Source organism: Pseudorca crassidens, chromosome 16, assembly GCF_039906515.1.
Source record: "Pseudorca crassidens isolate mPseCra1 chromosome 16, mPseCra1.hap1, whole genome shotgun sequence".
Lineage (NCBI taxonomy): Eukaryota > Metazoa > Chordata > Mammalia > Artiodactyla > Delphinidae > Pseudorca > Pseudorca crassidens.
The window spans coordinates 30,504,415-30,526,990 of record NC_090311.1 but is presented as its reverse complement, the minus strand read 5'-3'; the positions used below and the strand labels follow the sequence as shown (position 1 = coordinate 30,526,990).

The 22,576-nt window shown below is 43.6% G+C and overlaps 1 protein-coding gene across 3 annotated transcripts in view; it reads right to left on the bottom strand.

Annotated features, from left to right (window-relative positions):
• Window positions 1–8,304: 8,304 nt before the first annotated feature.
• Window positions 8,305–22,576, bottom strand: part of ARHGAP19 (Rho GTPase activating protein 19) — a 61,579-nt gene continuing 47,307 nt past the window's right edge. The window contains exons 10-14 of one of the 3 annotated variants that reach the window (XR_010935831.1): window positions 21,015–21,125; window positions 20,398–20,476; window positions 19,318–19,336; window positions 9,770–9,819; window positions 8,305–8,546 (exon numbers count right to left, since the gene is read on the bottom strand). Coding sequence is in view for 2 of the 3 variants with exons in the window: in XM_067709849.1 (XP_067565950.1) it covers window positions 19,323–19,336; window positions 20,398–20,476; window positions 21,015–21,125 (204 nt within the window). In the remaining variant the exon portion in view is untranslated. Of the gene's footprint in view, window positions 8,547–9,044; window positions 9,820–13,548; window positions 16,144–19,317; window positions 19,337–20,397; window positions 20,477–21,014; window positions 21,126–22,576 lie in introns of those variants that run through there. The other 2 variants (XM_067709849.1, XM_067709848.1) reach the window with 2 other exon arrangements.

Below are 22,576 nucleotides of genomic sequence, written 5' to 3'. Positions count from 1 at the left end.
GTTAATACACTAACAAACACACAGAGCAAGTAAAGGAAAAAAATGTGCATGGCTGCTACATAGAGTCCCCAGTCTGCAGCTGGTCGCAAGCCCATAGTTGATATTCATAAATTCCTTCTTCCTTTACTCATTCATTTAGGTTCCCTTCGCTGCCTACCAATACCTCAGCTGATCAGGGTCCTTTACTTGGCGGAGTGACCCAAACCTTCATTGCTGAGAGATCTGAATCCTCAGTGGCCCCATCTTTTGTTGGTTGCTATAGTTTTCCATTAACTTCTACAATTTATGTGGAAGTACTAAGAAGTGCCCCAAAGTTGCAGATATAGTTGTTCTGCCCCGTTGCATAGCAGCACCCAATTTTTCCAATTTTTTGGTTTGAGGAGCCAAAATGGCCAAGTGGCAGACTCAGTTCAATGGAATCATTGTGGTGTCCCCTGACGGAAGCATTCTGCCATCAGAACTAAGGCCTTCAAACCGGCAGAACTCAAAGTTACACAGACAGGGGGAAACAATTCTGCAGGTAAGTTATTAGATGTAACAGTGAGAGGAGACCCTCCCATTTCCACCCCTTGACTACTGCGGAGAAACAGCCACAGATTCAAAGCACATAGTGCATCCCGTAAGACAGAACCCCAACTTTTCAGGCCAGCTGGTAACATAACCGAGTCTTCAGTAGGCCATCCCATAGTTCCATCAGGCCAACTGCTTCTGGGTTGGCATGTGGTGGGACTAGTGAATTCTTATGTGTATGAATCTGTTGCTGCACTTACATTGCTCTGAAATGTGTTCCCTGGTCAGAAGCAATACTATGTAGAAAGAATACCAGGACAGTGAATGAAGTTTGCTGTGAGCACACAGATGGTTGGGTTGGCAGACGCATTTCAGGAAGAGGTAGCAAATCCATATCCAGAATAAGTGTCTATTCCAATGAGGACCAAATTGATGCCCCGCCATGATGGAAGAGGTCCAGTATAATCAATCTGCCACCAGACGGCTGGCTGACTGATTCCCTCACCTCCAGGAATGGTAAGCTTCTAAAATGTCTGGAGGGCATTTCTTTCCTTTTTTTCCTCATTCACTCAACAATTTTCTGAGCCCCCCTGGGCCCAGCCTGGAAGTGGCACTGCAGGGGCTGGGCTCTTGGCCACTGTGTCAAGCTCAGGTTTTTTTTTTTCTCATGTACAAAGGAATATGAGAAACAGTATGGCTGCAACTGCCACGTCTCAAACAGAATGGCACAGCGAAAAGAGCACTGAACAGGGAGTCCAGAGCACCTGACTTCTAGTTCTAGGTCGGCCATCAACACCCATGGGATGTGAATTGCAGCAAGTTGCCTCACTATGCTCAGTTTCCCCATACTTGAAACAGAACAAAAGCCCCAGGATAGCAGGTACCACTGGTAGACCAAGGGTGTGATGGTTGGACCAGCTCCCCTTGGATGCAGGCCACAAGGGAGTCAGTTGTCCACAGAAGATTTTTTAAATTGTCAACTATGGGGAAGGGGGAAGGGTAAGCTGGGCCGAAGTGAGAGAGTGGCATGGAATATATACACTACCAAATGTAAAATAGATGGCTAGTGGGAAGCAGCTGCGTCACACAGGGAGATCAGCTCTGTGCTTTGTGACCACCTAGAGGGGTGGGATAGGGAGGGTGAGAGGGAGGGGAGATGCAAGAGGGAGGGGATATGGGGATATATGTATACATATAGCTGATTCACTTTGTTATACAGCAGAAACTAACACAACAATGTAAAGCAATTATACTCCAATAAAGATGTTTTAAAAAATTATCAACTAATAGTTGATCTGCTTTTTATTATCACCATATACCTGCAGTTCTAAAGAATGTCAATGAGAAAATACTCACCAAAAATGCCTTTCGTTTGCCTAAGTTCTAAACAATTGCTACCACTACTATTGTTTTACTAACATATGTATAAGCTTTATATTAGCATGCTTTTACTACTTATCCTTTAATAAACATATTTTACATGGATATTAACTTGGAGAACTCCCAATTATTCAATTGCCCCAGACACACATGGACCCAGCTACATGTGTTTATTTCTAGAGTGAGTTTATAATGGAATCTTTTCAGCTTACTTCTGGCTAAAATTTAAACAAATAAATTAAAGACGGAGATTGAAGAGTGGTTCCCACCCACCTGATCGCTAACTCCTAAGGCATTAACTGGGGGGAAGGTCACCTGCGCCATCTGGTGGCCGAAATGGTGATTACAGGCACATGTACCTGGACGGTCTTATCCCCGAAGGCAGCTCAGGGGAGTAGTGTAGTGAGATGTGGTGGCTATTGAGCTCTTGAAATGTGGCTTATCAAAATTGAGATGTGCTGTAGGTGTATATAACATACTAGATCTTGAAGACTGAATGCAAAAACACGTAAAATATTTCACAATTGTTTATAATGATTAAATATTGGTTTTATATTTATTGCATGTTGAAATGATAGTATTGGCGCAGGAAAGCAGCAGGGAGGTTTAATTAGACAAGCCAGGCCCAGGGCTGATTGCATCCCAGGTCTGTCTAGACAACAATGAGCATGTCCCTTCACTTCCCAGGGCCTTATCACATTTAATCATCAAAATCATGGGATTTTGATGATTAAATGTGATAAGGCATATAAAACTCCTCAGGTGCAGTGGGTGCTCAATAGAAGTTGGTTTCCTTCCTCTCAGAGCTGATCAAAGTGCCAGGAAAACTAGAGGAGGTGGCCTCCCCTGAGCACCAACAGAGGCTCTTGATTTGCTTCTCTTTTCCCACATTATTGCTAAGTTGCAGGTGCCTTAGCTGAGTAATCAGGTTCCCTAACTGTGGAGGACCAGCTCCAGCTGTGGCCCTCCTGGGCAGCCCCCAACCCTTGGCACCAACTAGGCACTCTGCACCCTTCCAGGCAAGACCAAGTCTGCCTTTCTGCCTAGGTGTCTCGCACTCCACACACCTACTCCTCCCCTTCCCGCAGTGAGCTGCCCCTCCCCTCCAGCCCCTGCATTCCACACCCACGACTGGTGGGTCACAAAGTGCTCACTCACTGCCACCTCTACATCAGCGGTTCTCAGTGTTGTCCCTGGTCCGGCAGCATCAGCATCACCTGGGAACTTGTTAGAAATGTAAACAGACCAACTGAATCAGAAACTCCAGGGGAAAAGCCAGCAATGCTGCAACACATCCTCCAAGTGATTCTGATGGTCAAGTTCAGAGCCCCTGCTCTACAAAACCCCGCTCAGCCACCAGGCCTGTTCTCAGCTCCTATGTCAGGTCTCACCTTCTCCCCTGCCATCCACTCCATCCTGTGACCCCCATTCTATTGTGGAGAAATTCTCCCGATACTTGAAACTACCCTATTCTCTTCCCCTTCACCACCTTGCCCACAGTAATGCTGACCAAACCTCAGTCATAGCAAACCTCTGTATTTCTGTCACACAGGCAGGCCACTTTTCTATTTCTTACTCAACAGTTTTAAATTTGACACTAGTTCAAATATACACTTTAGGGACTTCTCTGGTGGTGCAGTGGATGGGACTCAGTGCTCCCAATGCAGGGGGCCCAAGTTCAATCCCTGGTCAGGGAACTAGATCCCACATGCATGCCATAACTAAGAGTTCACAGGCCACAACTAAGGAGCCCTGGAGCCACAACTAAGGAGCCTTCCTGTGGCAGCTAAGACCCGGCACAACCAAAAGAAAATAAATAAACAAATATACAGTTTAGTCTGGCCCTAAAGAATCTATAAATTCAGACAGAATACAAGTTATATTTTTCTGTTGCACATTAAAATAAACACTATAAAATTTGGAGAGTTCATCCAAAGTACCACCTAAAAGTCGTTTTGGGGAAATAGTGCCTTAAGTGTGGCCTGGCTCTCCCAAAACACACTCTACCCACCCTGCCCATTCCCCAGAGCCTCAATTTCTCCTTTGCCTCTCATCTAACTCCACACTTCCATCAGTACTACCTTCCTGGACCACTTAGTCCCACCCTTTCATCCACCCACCCATGACTCTGACATCCCTAAGGACTCCCCATGAAACATCACCAGCCCAATAAATACATACGGGATGACTGAACTCTGGGCCACCAAGATGTCCACGTCTGCTCCACAGCACCCCAGACCCCCATCCTTACATACTCTGCTCTATGCAGTACCTCCAGGAACTGTCCCTGGGCCTCCCTGCCCCAGTCTTTTCACCTTCTCTCTAAGAGCTAAACCCTTAAATCATTAGTACACAGTTAAAAATAATTTCCTTCATGCCCCTCAAAATCTAGTCCAGGCTGATCTGGACTAGACACACGCACACACACACAGATTTTCTATTAGGGTATAATATACATCGAGGAAAGCACACATAAGTGTACAGTTCAATGAATTTTCACAAACTGAACACACCTCTGTAACCAGCACCTGAGAACTTCCTCTTTCCCACTTGCCATTAATTACTGCCCACCGTCCACTCCCACCCGAGAGTGAGCACTCTATCTTCTAGTAGCATAGATTCATTTTGCTCATTTTTGTATTTATATATATGAAATCATATGGTATGCACTTTTATGTCTGGTCTTCAGCCATATTGTTATACGTAATTATAGATCATTTGTTCTCATGGCTGTGTAGTATTCAAAATTCCACTGTATTACTTTCCTATTCCTGCTGTAGCAAATTACCACAAATTTAGTGGCTTAAAACAACACAGACTTATTATCTTACGGTTCTGGTGGTCAGAGGTCAGAAATGGGTCTCCTTGGGCTAAAATCAAGGTGTCGGCAGGGCTACATTCTTTCTGGAGGCTTGAGGGAAGAATCTATTTCCTTGCCTTTTCCAGCTTCTAGAGGCCACCCATATTCCTTGGCTCATGGCCCCTTCCATCTTCAAAGCCAGCAATGACTGGTTGACTCTTTCTCATATCACATCACCCCAACTCTGATCCTTCTGCCTCCCTTTTCCACATTTTAGGAATCTTATGACACTTGGCCCACCCTAGTAATCCAGGATAATCTCTTTAAGGTCAGCTGATTAAGCCCTTAATCCATCTGCAACCTTAATTCCGCCTTGCTATGTAGGATAACATATTCACAGGATGTGAACATCTGGGCGGTGGCCTTATTCCACCTGTCACATCCACCACGCATCTGTCCATTGTACTGTTGATGAGCATTTGGGTCCTTCCAGTACGAGACTGTTGGTGAGCATATTTCTGTTGGGTTTAGACATATCAGTGGAATAACTTACTTACAGGCTAGGTGGCCAGCTTTAGCAGACACTGCCGATTTTTCCCAAAGTGGTTGAACAAATATAACACTCCCACCAGCTACATATGCTTGTGCTCTGTGTTGCAACACTTGCTATTTTCCATGGCTCTCACAGACACCAGATGCTTCCTTGCCCCTCTGCCTTTCTTCGTGTCTGCAGGGCCCAAAATGTTTCACCTCCAACCATCCATGCATTTCCATTGCTGTTTCCAGGAAGCAAAACATTGTTGGAGAAAATCAGGCCATCTTCTGACCCAAATTACAAATTTGTGTGGCTACCTGTGGGCACTTATGGCCATTCAACAAGCCTATTACTTATAGAATCTTATGATGACAGCAACTTCAGGGGCCACGTATACTCCATCCTCTCACTCAGAGCAGTTATATCACATGCACCATGATTGGTCTCTCATGTGCCCTCCAGAAAAGCTTCCCCAAATCTCTCAGCTGGACTCTGTGCCCCGCTCTCTGCTTCGACAGCACTCAGCTCTACCGTGCCACCTCCCACATCACATTAGAATCCACTGTCTCTCCCAGTGCACTGTGTCACAGGGGCAGAACCCAGATGATTGGACACAGCTCCTGCCCTTGCATCTATCGCTCAAGGCAGGAAAGCTCAAGTTCTCCTGTGTTCCTTAGTGACAGGCACCACCACTCTCAGCACATTTTCATGCAGGAAGGAACCAAACAGCTTCTCCAACAGATGATCTTTCTATTATTGGACAGGTCTGATCCAGTTCAGTACATTTACTAAGAGCCTCCACGGTGCCAGGTGTTGTATGAGGCATTGTAGAAACAATATGAAGAACAGCTCCTGCCTGCAAGGAACTCAGGTCTCCAAAAGCCTCACTCTTCTCATTTCCTGCCATGGGCCCCAGAAACAAGGGTCCTCCCTCCTCCACCTCAAAACAGATACAGTCAGCCAGGGAGTGAAAGGAGGCAGAGCCAACACACTAACTACAATTTAGGAGATGGGATTAGTGACAAAAATAATCTCCAGCGATAGAAATGAGATGGTAGCCTGGGGCAGGCACAGGGGGACTGACTGTAAAGTGGAACAAGAGAACTATCTGGAGTGATGGGGATGTCATACCTCTTAATTGGGGCGTGAGCTACAGGGATGTATACATCTGTCGAAACTTATCAAACAGTACACTTAGTAGAGTTGATTTTAAAAGAGAGATGGTTTCAAGTCTCCGCACTGCCTCTCACTGCCACTCACTGGATGGATCATCTCAGCCCCAAGTCACCATCTTTCCAAATCTCTGTTTCTGTCTGTAAAACGTCGTTTGTGAGCTAGTTCGATGATTTTCAGGACTGATTTTTAAAAATCTTACTCTAAGCCAGAGACAAGGGAGCTCCCTGGCTGAAGCGGGCGTGGGGAACCTAGTGTCCTCAGACCCCCTTCCCTCCTCACAAGGACCCTGAGGGGGCACCATTACTGCTAAGTCCCAAACAGATCTGACTGGCTCTGATTCTATGTCTGTCTCTGCTTCAGACTAAATATATCCCCTTTTCCTCCAAACCAGATGGTTTCCAGATTCCTCTGGAAAGAGCAGACTTGGGAGAGGGAAGCAGAGACCAAGAAGAGGACTATCCTCTCCTCTCCACTCTCCTCCTCTTTCCTGGTTCATTCAACGCAATACACACAGCAAGTGTTCAAGAAGTGGCTGCAGTACAAGACCCCTCATTAATGGTCAAGTTCAGCGACATTCAAGGACTTCATAAAGCCTGGATTACTGGGGCATGAGGTTTCCACTAAATCCCAGGGGCTTTTCATCAGGGAGAGGCAGAAGGCCCTGGCCCTGGGCCTCCCAAGCTGAACAGAATGACTAATGGGTCCTTATGCCCAGGACAGTGGGTCATGGAGGAGGGAGGTTACATTTTTAATGTTTTCTCTCCTTTTCTGATTAGCACAGCTTCCCTTTCTGCTTTCAGTAGTTCTCTGCATCTAGGAATAGAAAAAGCCTTTTTTTTTTCTTTTCATTAGACCTTGTCAGTTTTATTCCAGTGGGTTTTTTAAAAAATGAAATAACTTTACTGAGATATAATTCATATACCATACAATTAACCCATTAAAAATGTACAATTAGGGCTTCCCTGGTGGCGCAGTGGTTGAGAGTCCATCTGCCAATGCAGGGGACACGGGTTCGTGCCCCGGTCCGGGAAGATCCCACATGCCGCGGAGCAGCTGGGCCCGTGAGCCATGGCCGCTGAGCCTGCACGCCTGGAGCCTGTGCTCCGCAATGGGAGAGGTCACAACAGTGAGAGGCCCGCATACCGCAAAAAAAAAAAAAAAAAAAAAAAAGTACAATTAAATTTTTTTAATATATTCAGAGTTGTGCAACCATCACCACGATTGATCTTAGAACATTTCATCATGCGCAAACGAAACTCCATGCTCATTAGCAGTTATTCCTCATTTCCTCCCAACCACCCCAGCCCTTGGCAACCAATCATGAATCCACTTTCTGTCTCTATGGATATGCCTATGTTGGATATTTCGTAACAATGGAATCATACAATATGTGATCTTTTGTGTCTGGCTTCTTTCATTTAGCATGTCTTCAAGATTCATCCATGTCATACAGTATATTAGTACTTTATTCCTTTCCATTGCTGAATAATAGTCCATTGCATGGCTATACCACATTTTGTTTATTCATTTGTTGATGGACATTTGGGTTGGATCCACTTTTTGGCTACGATGCATAATGCTGCCTTGAAGGTTTGTGCGCAAGTTTTTGTGTAGACATGTTTTCATTTCTCTGGGGTATATATCTAGGAGTGGGGTTGATGCATTATATGGTAGCCTTATATTTAACCTTTTTTAAAAAAAAAAAAGCCTTCTTAATACCCACAAATTTCAGTTTCCAAACTTCATAGCTACATTTTCATCCATATGAAAATACAGGACACACACACCACCTACAGTGAATTCATTAACTTAAAAAATATTCTGATGGATCACAACATGAACAAACACTAAACGGCAGCACCCCTCTGGGAGAGAGGCAATGCTTGGCATCCACCCTGACAAAGTCCCCTTGCAGGAACCCCACTGCCCCCAGGGCGGCAGCCCACTGGTACACACCTGTGAGCTGGATCACACTGAGGACTCCCAAAGCCAGCCATGAATGGCAGGAGCCAATCCCAGAGAAGCCAAAGGATAAACCTGTCACTGCTTTTCCTCTGTCCTCCCCTCTCCTCTCCAGGGCAGTCTCAGGACTAAAAGAAAAGAGAAGATGTGGCCACAGAAGTTGATGGAGTTGAGGAATAGGTTCTGGGGGAGAAAGGACAGACTAGGATTAGAGCCCCAGGGGGTGTGGAAAATAGTAATAAAAGTCATACACGTAATTTAATATTTTCTAGCAGCCACATTAAAAAGATAAAAAGAGATAAAATTAATTTTAATGGTATAATTTTATTAACCCAATATATCCAAAATGTGAAGAAGTAATCAATATAAAAATTATTGAGACATTTTTATATTTTCCTTTTCTTAGGAAGTCTTTGAAATCTGAGTGCATTTCACACTGAGAGAACATCTCAGTTTAGAATGGCCACATTTAAAGTACTCAAAATCCACATGTGGCCAGAGGCTACCATATTGGGCAGTGCATATGAGAGAGCAAAGAAATGAGGAGACTCTCCCTGAGTAGTGCCCAGCAGTCGGGGGGTGCAGGGAAGTGTGTTTCAGTGGACGCCCACCCTCCTGTGTCTGGACACCATTCCTGGAAGGCACACAGCTGCTGTCATCCCAGAGCCAGCACTGAGCAGCTCTGGAGAACGTCCTGTGCAGAACTGGGACCCAGCCAGAAGCAGCACAGCAGTGTGCAGATGCCACGTGGGGCTCATGGACCAGATCCCAACCATGGAGGACTTGCATTTGGCTCCCATGTGTTTTTAAATCTCTTGAGTGGTTGTCGTTTTCATGACTTTACATTTCCTTCCTGGCTCCTGTAGACATTGGGGTATGTAACCCCTGCATAAGACCACGGTTCCTGAAGTCAGGCAGCCCTGCATGTTAACTTTGACTCTACCACTTTTTAGTTGACAACAGATACATTAAACTCTTCATATGTGTCTTTTACTATAAAATTGGAGGTAAGAATACTTCAGAGATGTATGATTTTAATGAGACAAGGAATTAATTGGCTAGTACAAAGGCTGGTGAATAATAAGCACTCAATAAATTGTGGCATTCATTTCTCATTCACAGACATGAATTCATTAGAGTCCATACTATACTCCTCTTCCAGTATTGGAAAACTGGGAAGTACATGCACAGGAGAAGTTCTTAAAAGTAGCCCCCACTTCTATACAATGACATTGAGGAATGGCTTCTGTGCTCACAATTTTAAGGCAGTCTGTTTCCCTTCTCTGTTGCCCACCAGTATGGCTCTATTGAATTAAGCATTCCTCAGTACCGAGGCATTGAAAAGACTGATTTCCAGGAATAAAAGGGGAAAGCTAACAATGACACCAAGGGCCCCTCCTGCTAACCTCCATGCTGGTTCCAAGGTCGAAGTCTCTGGGGATCTGGGCATTGGATGCTGCAGATAAAGGATAAGATATTAATGAACAACTTGGCCATTGTTCAACCCTAATTTTTGCTTTCTGTTTTTGCTTTTTATGGGGAAATTAAGAGGCTGGGACTTAAAAGAAGCATCTAAACAAGCTTGATGGTCCCATCATGACCCTCTAGCCTGGAGCTCAGGCTTCTTCACCATTCCTACCCGCCCCATGCAGTGTGCTTCTAATTCAGGAATGTAAGTGGCAGCAAAAGTGGGCAGCCCGCCACAGGGCACAAAAGCCCTGGAAGGGGGGAAACTAAGGAAGATTCTTTCTTCCCAGTTCTCTCTTTTCCCATCACCCCTTCCCACTGTTTTTTTTTGTTTGTTTTTGTTTTTTTGCCACACCACGCGGCACGTGCGATCTTAGTTGCTCAACGAGGGATCAAACCCACGCCCCCTGCGTTGGAATGGCAGAGTCTTAACCACTGGACTGCCAGGGAAGTGTCCCACTTCCCACTGGTTAATGCACATCTGCTTCTTCATTCCTTTCTGTGATTCATTATTAATGATTATGTGCTCAGCACTGTACCAGGCATTTTGATCCTCTTCCTGTTTTCCAGAATAACTCCTGTCCCTCCACCCCTTTTTCTTTTGCATTACTCTTGTTTCCCCTGTACTATCTCCAAGAGTCACTCCACATTTCACTCTAAAAGAACAGAACTGGCTCCTTCTTCTATAGTAAATAATACAAGTTGGTCCTCAGGGGATGAGGAGAAAAGGGACAGTTTGAGCAGCACCTAGGGAGCTAACACAGCTCAAGAGGAGCACATGGGCAGGTAACGGAGCAAAGACAGCAGCAGAGTTCTTATTTCTATTCCGAATTTAAGTAATTCCTTTGTTATCAAAAATAACTATGTCAGCATCAATAAGCTGCTGATTATAAAATGTATCCTTGGCAGAGAGAGAAAGAATTAACATTGAATGGATACTTGCCATCTGCCAGGCACTGTGTAAGGCTAGTGGTTCTCAGTATTTAGTGGTCAAGGACTCCTCTGGGATTCTTGTGGAAGCTCTGAAATCTCTCCCTTAGAAAAATTCAAACATACACAAAATTTTACATAGAATTACAGGAGCAAAAGATTCCTGAAGCACAATCACAGATTCCAGATTAAAACCTTTTACGCTAAGTCCTTACCTCTGAGAGCATGGCATCATTGAGACGACATTGTTATCCCCACCTTACAGAGGAGGGAACATGCCCAAGCCCATATACATAAGTGGCAGAAACAACATTTCAACCAGAGTTGTCTAAACACTACAACTTGCTGGCCTAGATGAAAATGTCACTTGGTTTTTACTGTTACTATAAATATCACTCCTTATTTTTAAACGAGGAAATAAAGATTATGTGTGAAACTAAAATCTGTGCAAAGCATTCTAGACTCAGCCAAGGGAAATCAGGAAGCTCAAAATTCCCGGAGGTTCCAATCTCATTTCCTATCAGCCAAAAGCCCTACTCCCCCTGAACCCACCCACCCAGCTGGAAAACAAACCAAAGACGCACTTTTCTTAGATTTCATATTCCTCAGAACAAGAGGCAACCTCTATCATAATAGCTCAATTAAACTCAAAAAAAAATTTTTAAGAGGCAACCTCTCTTTAAAATAATCCATCAAGGACTTCCCTGGTGGCTCAGTGGTTAAGAATCCGCCTGCCAAGGCAGGGGACACGGGTTCGAGCCCTGGTCCCGGAAGATCCCACATGCCGCGGAACAACTAAGCCTGTGTGCCACAACTACTGAGCCTGCGTTCTAGAGCCCACGAGCCACAACTACTGAAGCCTGCGCACCTAGAGCCCGTGCTCCACAACAAGAGAAGCCACCGCAATGAGATGCCCACGCATTGCAACGTAGAGTAGCCCCCGCTCGCCACAGCTAGAAAAGCCCACACGCAGCAACAAAGACCGAACGCAGCCAAAACTAAATAAAATAAAATAACTTTATTAAAAAATAATAATAATCCATCAGTCAAATGTGAATTAAGAGACCAGTCAAAGCCTACAGATATGAAACAAAAGAAATTTAATTTCAGAATATTACATGAATATAAAAGAAAAACAACACATATGTTTCTTTACAGTTACATATATATATAAATATATATATATGATATAGTTGAATAAGAATGAAAAATAAAAAATGGTTAGACAGTTAAGAAACCTTGTTTCTCTTGTTGAGCAAGCTTGGGGATAGCGAAAAGGCAATCCTTGCTATGAAGAAAGGACCCTGGGGCAGGAGTGTTTTTCCCAACCAGTTCTGCTGGTCCCCAAACATGTCCGGGGGAGTGCTCAATGGCTCTTTAGCACCTGCTGTGGCCACGCACACTCCAGTTTCCATGGTAACCCAAGCACTCAGGCTATTAAGTACTTACTCCACCTCCTTGCTAGCCCACGCATCCACTCTCCACCTGTGGAAGGAGTTCAGCATTACCTGTCTAGGAAAGCCAGCTCTCCTATAGTGAGTTTTAGATTGGATTAATTACTACTGGTCTGAAAAGCTTGTGCATCTTAGAAACCCAAATCTTCCCCAAATTCTAGAGCAATCCTGCCAATTGCTAGTATCCAGTTTGGATCAAGGTCCTGTCTTCAGTACCAAGGCTTCCAGATGCAGGAGGGCAGGGATGAGGCTCTCTCCTGGGGAAAGGAGTTCTACTTAGAAAAGACTTCAGAATGAGAGCCATCAGTTTCAAGCATCTGTGCGAGGCCCTGTATGAAGGAAGCAGACAAAGTCCAGAGAAGTCATTCCCAAGATGGCTTCCCCAGTTATGCATGGCCACACAGCTAGTCACTCTGGGACCACAGGTTCTCCTAGAAGGCAGTGTTTTAAACCGTATCCTAACACAGGTTTCTGTGAGAAAAGCTGAACAGAAACACTGCTGTTCCAGAGGAGAGAATGGCCCTGCTCTGACACTCTGGAACCACTGGCTTTCTTACAAGCCAGCAAAACAGCCACCTCTGGAACACCCAGTGGTCAACAGTTAACCCTATACTACTCCATTTCCCAAGGGTACCCCCTCATCATTCCTAACTCTGGAAAGACATTCAGGGTAACGAGCTTGTGGAGGATCAACTGCGGTTTCAGTTATGATCAGATACCACCTCCTTTAATATGTTTTGGCACTCAGGTACAATCAGTATCACCTAATCCTCTATTCACTGCTGCAATGGAGTCTTTCAAACCAGATTCATTGGTCCCAGTGCAAAAGTCAACCATTGTAAAAGGTTAGAAACTCCAGTGCCCATGGTTTTCACTGATTCAACCAGTATAGCTCGCCCAGTACAGATGTGAATCAAGGAAGTGGTCTGCATTTTTTATGCTTGAGCCCTCTGGCATAAATACACTGCCCCATAGTGATATCACATCAAAACCCATTGCAACTGACCCCAGAAAGAAATGAAATTTTAAAAGCAACAAGAGGCATTTCCAAAGAGATTGTTCCAACACAAAAAATAAACATAGAAAACAGAGTTTTAAAATATTATAGATTTTAAAAATTGTTAAATACTGGCTCAAAAATATCTGCCCACCAAGTCAGAAGGGCAACAGTACCCTTCTGGAGCAAATGCTAAAGGGTTTTTGTTTTTGCAAAGATTCCGCAGGATTAAAATAGTTACATATTATAAGGCAGAAGGTTACTCTGTTTATTTCTCAAATTTGGATTCCAACTAGTTCACAGCTTCTGTTAAAAAAGAAAAAAGAAGGAAAAGACCTATCATACCCTTACAGCAAGGGAAATCATATTTAATAAATACTTTAATGAAACACACATACCCAAATACCCAAATAAACTGCCCAAGCGGGCAAGCTATATAAAAGCATGTGACAGACATCTCTCACCACCCCAGCCCTGGAACACGAACCTGGATTACCAGTTGCATTCAACCAAAGAAAGTCTCCTAAATCTCAGCTACCTCCCTTAAACAGAACCACAGAACAAACTCAATGACAAGGAGGTATCAGGTCACTGCTCTGCTCTCTCCACCTATGCCAGACCATGTTTAACAGACCACACCACTATGGAATGAGACACTTAGACAAATAAAGAAAGCAAGTATCAAGTTAAGGGAGAACACACTTTAGCCTAGGGGCTTCCCTGATGGCGCAGTGGTTGAGAGTCCGCCTGCTGATGCAGGGGACACAGGTTTGTGCCCCGGTCGAGGAAGATCCCACATGCCACAGAGCGGCTGGGCCCGTGAGCCATGGCCGCTGAGCCTGCGTGTCCGGAGCCTGTGCGCCGCAACAGGAGAGGCCACAACAGTGAGAGGCCCGCGTACCGCAAAAAAAAAAAGAAGAAGAACCCTACACAAATGAACTTGCTAATAAGTATTTTTAAGAATTATATAAAACTGCTCTAGAGAAAGGGGCTTCTGAGCAGTTTTATACTCCTAACCATCTATTGTTCACAATCTATCAAGTTGGACAGCCAAATTTTACATTTTTCTCTACTACTGCTGTTACAGCAGCAGAAGAAACAGAAAATACGGAAGCCAGGACTGACATCCGGATGCAAAACCAAACTGTGCTCCCCAGACTCATCTTTTCTTTCAGCAACAACACAGCATTTCAACTGTTTAAAAATAGGTCAGCAAGTCATGGTTTGCTGGGCAACTGCCCCCCCACTGAGGCCTGACTCAGTTCTGGCACACAGGGTGAGAAAGGTTACACACCTAACAGAGCAGGCACAGACTAACATTCCCACCTGCCCTGCTGCTCTCTGGGCAGTGAGTTCTCACACTAGATCAGAGCCATGCCACTGCTCACCTCAAACACATGTGAACATCCCAACACGGTCAAAGCTCCAGCCCATCTCCAAACTACTCCCTATGCCCATCTTGACAAGGAGAGGGGTGGGCCAGCAGCCACCCTTGAACATGGGTGATAAACCACAACTGCTTCCAAATAAGACCATTGTCTACTTTAAATCTCTCAGCCCTGTGGAGACTGATGCTCACTTCCTCCCTCTGACTCCAGCTGGCTCTCAGGAGACGGTCCAGCCTGCATACCTGATCCCTTAGAAGGATGCAATATAATCCCACCCATCAAGAGTTGTCCTGGCCATAAAGCCAGCCCCATCCTAGTCCCTCTCCAGAGCTTCCACTACATACAGGAGTTTCAGCAAGTCTCAAGTAAGCTGTTGGTGATATTCCTTGAGTCCCAGTGATTTGTCACAGAAGTACTGGCACCACACTGGCACCAGAGCTGTTTTAGGCGAGAGGAAACTGAATGAAGGAAAGGAGTTCAGCAACCACACAACTATTTTTTTTGTGGTACGCGGGCCTCTCACTGTCATGGCCTTTCCCATTGCGGAGCACAGGCTCTGGACGCACAGGCTCAGCGGCCATGGCTCACAGGCCCAGCCACTCTGCGGCATGTGGGATCTTCCTGGACCGGGGCACGAACCCGCATCCCCTGCATCGGCAGGCGGACTCTCAACCACTGCGCCACCGGGGAAGCCCCACACAACTATTTTGACATCACTGAGGAAAGGGGAAGAGAGGAAAGGAGAGAGAATGGAGGGAGGGAAGAAGGGCCACAGTTTAATATTATTTGTTTAAATATTGTATCATTCTGAATTCTCCTTTTTTGATACTGCAGGCCAAATACCTACAATCTCAGGCCCAAGAAATAATAAAAGAATTTCCAGGAAAGCTATAAATTCTTTGGACAAAAATAGGTATTGAGGAGTAAAGCCTCATAAGTTAAAGAGCTTTCCCAAAGCTTAAGGTGAAAAAGAGAGGAAAGACATCTGGCTTAGAGCCCATTTTGATTTTTTACCTTTTAAAATACACAAACAACAAATAAACAAGAAACAATAACCAAAACATCTCCCAAAACTATCAAAATAGAGAAAAGCCCAAGCTATCAGTTAAAAATAACATCAATCCACCAGGATTGACAGCACTTTTTAAAAAAATCACTGGCAGTTGAGCACAGATTTCAAATATTTTAAAAATAGAATCTGCCTAAACAAATACATGGAATGAGCACAGGAGTCTGCCTGGTTCTACTCATTTACTGTGCTGTCTACGCCGATTTGGCTGGTTAGTGGTTTCCCCATAACGTTTTTTTTAAAGAGAGAGAGTCGCTAGCACTGGTTCAGCAGGCAGAGTCTGTAGATGTCACCCACTGAGTGGGCCTAGAGGCGTCAGTCAAGTCACAGGATTAGTTGGCTTTCACAATTCAACATGCAGCAAGCAAGCTGCAAGTCCAAGCTTCTCTGTGAGTGGTAATGGCACCTGGCCCACAAAAGAGAAAATTCTGGGTGGACAACAGGAAACCTCTGGATCCTTCAGAGGAATCCTAGGCTGAAAGAGAAAAAGGAGCATTAAACACATTTATAAATATTTATTTCTGCAAACATTCCACCCAAAAGCTAGAGAAATCTATACTTATTATTTTCTAAACTGAGGGAGAATTGTTTACTCTCTACCAAGTACACATCACTTTGTCCTCCTGCTCTAATCTCAGTTCATTAAATCATCTTAATGGCAGTAACAGCTACCTGTACTAAGTGCATATTTTGTGCTAGGTGTTGCTCTGAGTTCTTTATGTATATTGCCTCATTTACCCTCACAACAACCTGTGCATGAGGTAATGCTCTTGCTATTTTACAGGTGAAGAATGTGAAGCCTACACAAATAAACTTGCCCTAAGATATACAGCTATTAAGGCTGGGAACTGAGGTTAAGAATCCGCCTGCCAGTGCAGGGGACACGGGTTCGAGCCGTGGTCCGGTAAGATCCCACATACCGCGGAGCAACTAAGCCTGTGCACCACAACTACTAAGCCTGCGCTCTAGAGCCCACAAGCCACAACTACTGAGCCCACGTGCCACAAGTACTGAAGCCCGCGGGCCTAGAGCCCGTGCTCTGCAACAAGAGAAGCCACTATGATGAGAAGCCCGTGCACCTCAATGAAGAATAGCCCTGGCTCACCACTAGAGAAAGCCCGCGCACAGCAACGAAGACCCAACACAGCCAAAAATAAAAACAAATAAATTAATTAATTTAAAAAAATTTTTTTTAATTAAAAAAAAAGGCTAGGAACTGAATCCAAGCTTAACTGAATGCAAAGCTCATGTTCTTACCACCACTACACCTCTCACCAGCGAATGTTTACTAAATGCCTACTAGATGCAAGGCAGTCATTATTGGGGGGAAGAGAAGAAGACGGGGGCCACGAATATATTAAGTCTGGCCTTTGTCTTCCAGAAGAGAAACTAGCTACAGCGATAAGACAATACATGTGAAGCAAATATCTATGATAAATCACATTAAATGTCAACATTTTAGTAATGTCAATAAGAGTTCAAAGGAAAAGCTATATCTGTCTGGGTTAGCCAAAGAAGGTTTTGAAGACGAGGTAGGGTTTAGGCTGGGCTTTGAACAATGGGTAAGATTCTGACTGCTGAAAATAATGCCCATTAATAAGTAGGTGCTGAATCAGCAGTTCTCATCAGGGAGTGATTTTGCCCCCTCCCATGAAGGGGACATTTGGAAATGTCTGGAGGCATTTTTGGTTGTCACAATTGGGGGAAGGGTGCTACTGGCATCTAGTGGGTAGAGACCAGGGATGCTAAATATCATACAACGCACAGGACAGCTCCCCACAACAAAGAATTATCTGACCTAAAATGTCGATAGTGCCAGTTGAGAAACCCCATGCGAAATAAATGTCTTTGGGAGTACACTATTGATGATAATAAAATTGCATTATCTTCTTCAAAAAATACTTGTTCCTGGGCTTTCCTGGTGGCGCAGTGGTTGAGAATCCGCCTGCCAATGCAGGGGACACGGGTTCGAGCCCTGGTCTAGGAAGATCCCACATGCCGCGGAGCAACTAAGCCCGTGCACCACAACTACTGAGCCTGCGCTCTAGAGCCCGTGACCCACAACTACTGAGCCCACGTACTGCAACTACTGAAGCCTACGTGCCTAGAGCCCATGCTCTGCAACAAGAGAAGCCACCACAATGAGAAGCCCACGCACCACAACGAAGAGTAGCCCCCGCTCGCCGCAATTAAAGAAAGCCTGTGCACAGCAAGGAAGACCCAACACAGCCAAAAATAAATAAATAAAATAAATATATTTTTTAAAAAAATACTTGCTCTTTTTATAAAATCACCATCAAAAAAATCTTGGATTGTATTCTTTATGTAAAACAAATAGATGGCAGGCACTTGGATCTGGGGGCTTGGAGACTGAACAGAGTTCAGATCTGGAGGTGCAGGCTTGGGAGCAGATATCAAACAGAGAACAGAACTGAGCTGCAGAAGGAGACCAAACTGCTAAGAGGGGGACAAGCAAGAGCAGGAACAAGCAGAGAATTTAAGACAGAGCACTGAAAAACATGAAGAGGTGGAGGGGGAGGCAGACAATAGTAAAGCACTGCAGAGATGAAAAAAATTAAAGAGGAAGGAGGAGAAGGAGAATAGTGTGAAGTCATGACAGCCACAGGTGTTCCTAGTTAGAGGAAGTGAGCAGGGAGAGGGTAATGTGAAAATGCCACTGCTTAATCCAGTGGGAGGTCATTCATTATCTGTGGGCCTCCACTTTTCTGAATCACTAACATTTTTAAGAATCTTATAAAAACTATATAATCTCTCCTCCAGAAAAATGTACATATGCACCTACACATAAAATTCCATCAACAATACCAGGAACTTTATTAGAGCCCTTAGGAAGTCCACAGTTAACAGGAAGAATCCTGATCTAAAACGTCTTGGTAAAATATTAAACTGACTTTTTTTTTTTTTTTTTTTTGGCTGCGTTGGGTCTTTGTTGCTGCGCGCGGGCTTTCTCTAGTTGCAAGCAAGCAGCGGCTACTCTTCGTTGCAGTGCGCAGGCTTCTCATTGTGGTGGTTTGTTGCAGAGCATGGGCTCTAGGCACGCGGGCTCAGTAGTTGTGGCACACAGGCTCAGTAGTTGTGGCACACGGTCTTAGCTGCTCTGCAGTATGTGGGATCTTCCCAGACCAGGGCTCAAACCCGTGTTCCCTGCATTGGCAGGCGGATTCTCAACCACTGCACCACCAGGGAAGTCCTGACTTATTTTTTTAATGCATTTCTTTCTTCCAAAAGTAGAGCTGTCGACATAGAAAGACATTTCTTGATTATCTTCAAAAATGAAAGCAAGAAAAGGTGTAATTGATACAATGTATCCTTCAAAAATAACTTATGCTGGGACTTCCCTGGTGGTTCAGTGGTTAAGAATCCGCCTGCCAATGCAGGAGACACAGATTTGAGCCCTGGTCCGGGAAGATCCCACATGCCGCAGAGCAACTAAGCCTGTGCGCCACAACTACTGAGCCCATGTGCCTAAAGCCCGTGCTCCGCAACAAGAGAAGCCACTGCAATGAGAAGCCTGCGCACTGCAACGAACACCCAACGCAGCCAAAAATAAAAATTACTTATGCTTGGTTTTGACTTATGAAGATACAGGTAGAAATATTTAGACACAGAATCCAAACGCCAAACTTACCTCAATCAGACAGCCCAGCCTAGAAGCCAGAGGCAACAAGGAAAGAAAAGAGAGTTCAGATAATTCATTCAAGGATAAGTAAGAAGACCACACTGAAATCTAACTTCCTATAAAAGAATAAAGATTTATCTATAAGGATTGGGCTTGTGTTCTCTTTCTATTGCTGATGTCTCAAATAGTAATTATGCTCATATCTCTGGTAAAATGAGCATATCAGACCAGAGATCGCTTCATCTGCAACACAAGCCTTATAAAACAAGACCAAGCCTCACCCAGTTTTCTTCAGTAACAATTACTACTACTTGTTAATGCTTTAACAATCACAATGTGCTTCCAAAACATAATTTCAATTGAGCCTCATAAGAAATCTGGGAAGTAGATATAACTATTATCCCCATTTGCAGAGGAAGAAGTAGGCTGAGAATGAGTGGTTTTCCCAGGCCAGAGAAATGATGCCACAAATTAGGTCTAACTACAAATCCCCTGGCCTTTCCAGTTAGCCACATGGCTTCCTCAGAGGAAAGCACAGCAGCCACTGCACTTCACCAACTGAGCCTCCGACAATCAGCAGTCCCAGCACTAAATAATCCTTTTTACCCTAAATATCCTCAAAAACATATTGTATGATATGATTTCCAGGGTCCTTCAGCATGAGCTGTTTATCTGGAAAGCTTTATTGAATAAACAAAGCTAAAGTTTGCGCAGAAAAGGAACATAACTATTCCATGTTTACTGAACATCTTCTCAGCACTCCTGTACTTGGTTTCACAAGTTAGTTTACACTTGCTTTTAATTTGCTTAACAAGTATTCTTAAGATATTTGTCACGTGTCCCATCTGTCCAAGAATGCAGGGACCGTGTGGGTCTGTGTTCACAGCTCTGCCCCTCAGCACCTGGGACAGTGCTGAGTAGTTGCTCAATAACCATCTGCTAAATGAACTCAAGGGCAGGACCCAGCCTTATAATTTTTACATCTCTTCTGACTACAACCATACCACACTGGGAATTCAAAATATGCTACTGACTAGAGACAGAAAGGAACTACATTAATAAGACACACAGAATAAGTACAATTAGTACCTTTTTTCCCCTCTTTCTTCCCCTCAGACCATTTCAGTCTTGTTGGTGTCATCATGACAGCTGGAGAGCCAGAAAATAACTGTGACAAGAAAATTTTATAGTGGCTTAAATGTCCTAATGTCATTTCTATAGACAGACTTTACTAACAGAGGAATTATTTACTTTTTCAATTTCAATATGAAGAGTTTTACCAACGTATTTAGATCTCATTAATCTTAACTGTTTTATTTCTGGCTTAATGAAGTAACCATTCTTGGGATAACCTGAAGGACCACTCCACACGTACTGCAGTGCCGAGCAGGCCTGGCTCAAATGTTACCCACCCTGTGGAGTCTCCCAGTAAGAACTGCTCCCTCCAGCACTTTGTGTGTGGAGCTATTTCACTGCATTTGTCATTTCTGCTTATGACTGGCTATATCTTCCTTGAACTCAAAATGTTTGTTGAATGAATCGATGAAAACCTACAGAAAGAAGTCAGCATAAATGAAAAGACTGGGGAAAAGGCATAGTTGAATATGGCCCAAAGAAACACAGTAAAACAGACGACAGTATATTAATTTTCTTCCTTTCTATAAATGAACACATACAAAGAGAAAGTACAAAGAATAGTATCTTACTAAATTTATATTTTCTTTGCTGGCTCTCTTCAATTCATCAATGGCTACAGATTCTGGAGTAGGGTACTTGTTTTTCTTTTCTGACATCATCTGATTTCCCAGGACCTTCCGCTGATTTAGGAAGAGAAAATATTTGATTTATAAACATCTACAATATCTATATTATAATTACACTGGTCTTCAAAACTATAGTTTCTTAGGTTAAAAAAAACTCAGCTCTTTGATAAATTCCCCCAGGCATCTTATACAAGAGAGGTCAAAGCATGTTACTAAAAAACCTGAGATCACTGCCTTTCTTTAGGTGATCACTATTCCTCTTTAAACAAATTAAAGGGCTGAAATGTTAAAAGCAACTTTCTAGTTGATTTAAACCAACTAATACAGGCCAATTACAGTGCTCCTGAGGCCATAAAAGAAACACCAGTTACCTACCAGTATAATTTTTTCCCTAAAGACATATTGTCTCTGGCACCTTTTAAGAGTCCCCTCCTCCCCCTCCCCACTAAAAGACACTTACACTGGGTCCACTCAAAGATTCTGCTTCCCTGTCATGTCCTCCTCACACAGGACTGGAAAATTTGGAGAAATTCTCTAAGAGTTTCTAGTACAGCCATAAAAGGGTACGGGCCTTCTTAAAAGGGTCACATGACTATACTGATATTCAGAGCAAGACTAAAAGCCCTTTCATCTCTGAACAGCTTAAAAGCTAATGTAACCTACTGTATCAGTTGACAGTGACAATTCTACCATCTTTGAAGAAATCTTTCTTTTTTCCCCTTAGAGAATAAATTTGAATTCCAAAAAAAGGAACATATCAAAACTAGAACATTAAACTTTAAAATATAAATATTAGTAGGAATATTCTGTAATAAATTATTTACATGAGACGAATTTTGGAGGAAAAAAAGTCTAGCCAAAAACAAAGTATCAAAGCAGGATAGAAATCAAACAGCTAAAACACAGAAGTGCTAGAAAAATAAGGCCAGTACATCTTCCTTTCACAAGTCAGATATCACCTCAGAGTAAGCTGAACTGGGGATACCAGGAGCCACAGGACTAGCTATAAAAGCTAAAATTCAGCTTCCAGTGAATTTTTTAACAGAAATTTCATTACTCCTTTGCTATCGAGCAGAAACCTGCATCTATTATTAGCTTGAAAGTCTCTTCATTTATAATGAAAACAGTTTACCCTTCTGTCCTATAAAACTTGCTAACATTGTGTTTAAAATTATTTTTCTAAAATGTTTTCTCCTGATACAATTATAAACTCTTTTATAACTCTAAAGTTCTAAATGCTCTGAAGAGGGCAGCTGCCAAGAAGGATACTATATTTTTACATTTCAAGCAATAATTAGCAACACTTCTAGAACCAACTGCAGGAGAAGAGCTCACTATGAAGAGAAAACCATACCCATCTAACTTCAGTTAAAGAAACATGTTTGACTAACACACAGAGAAACACTTATTGGACTGTAACTTTTCTTGTTACCAATCATCTCTATGACAGGAAGTCAGAGGGAATGACAGACTTCCAAGTAAAATGAACCAAGGATGCTCATTTA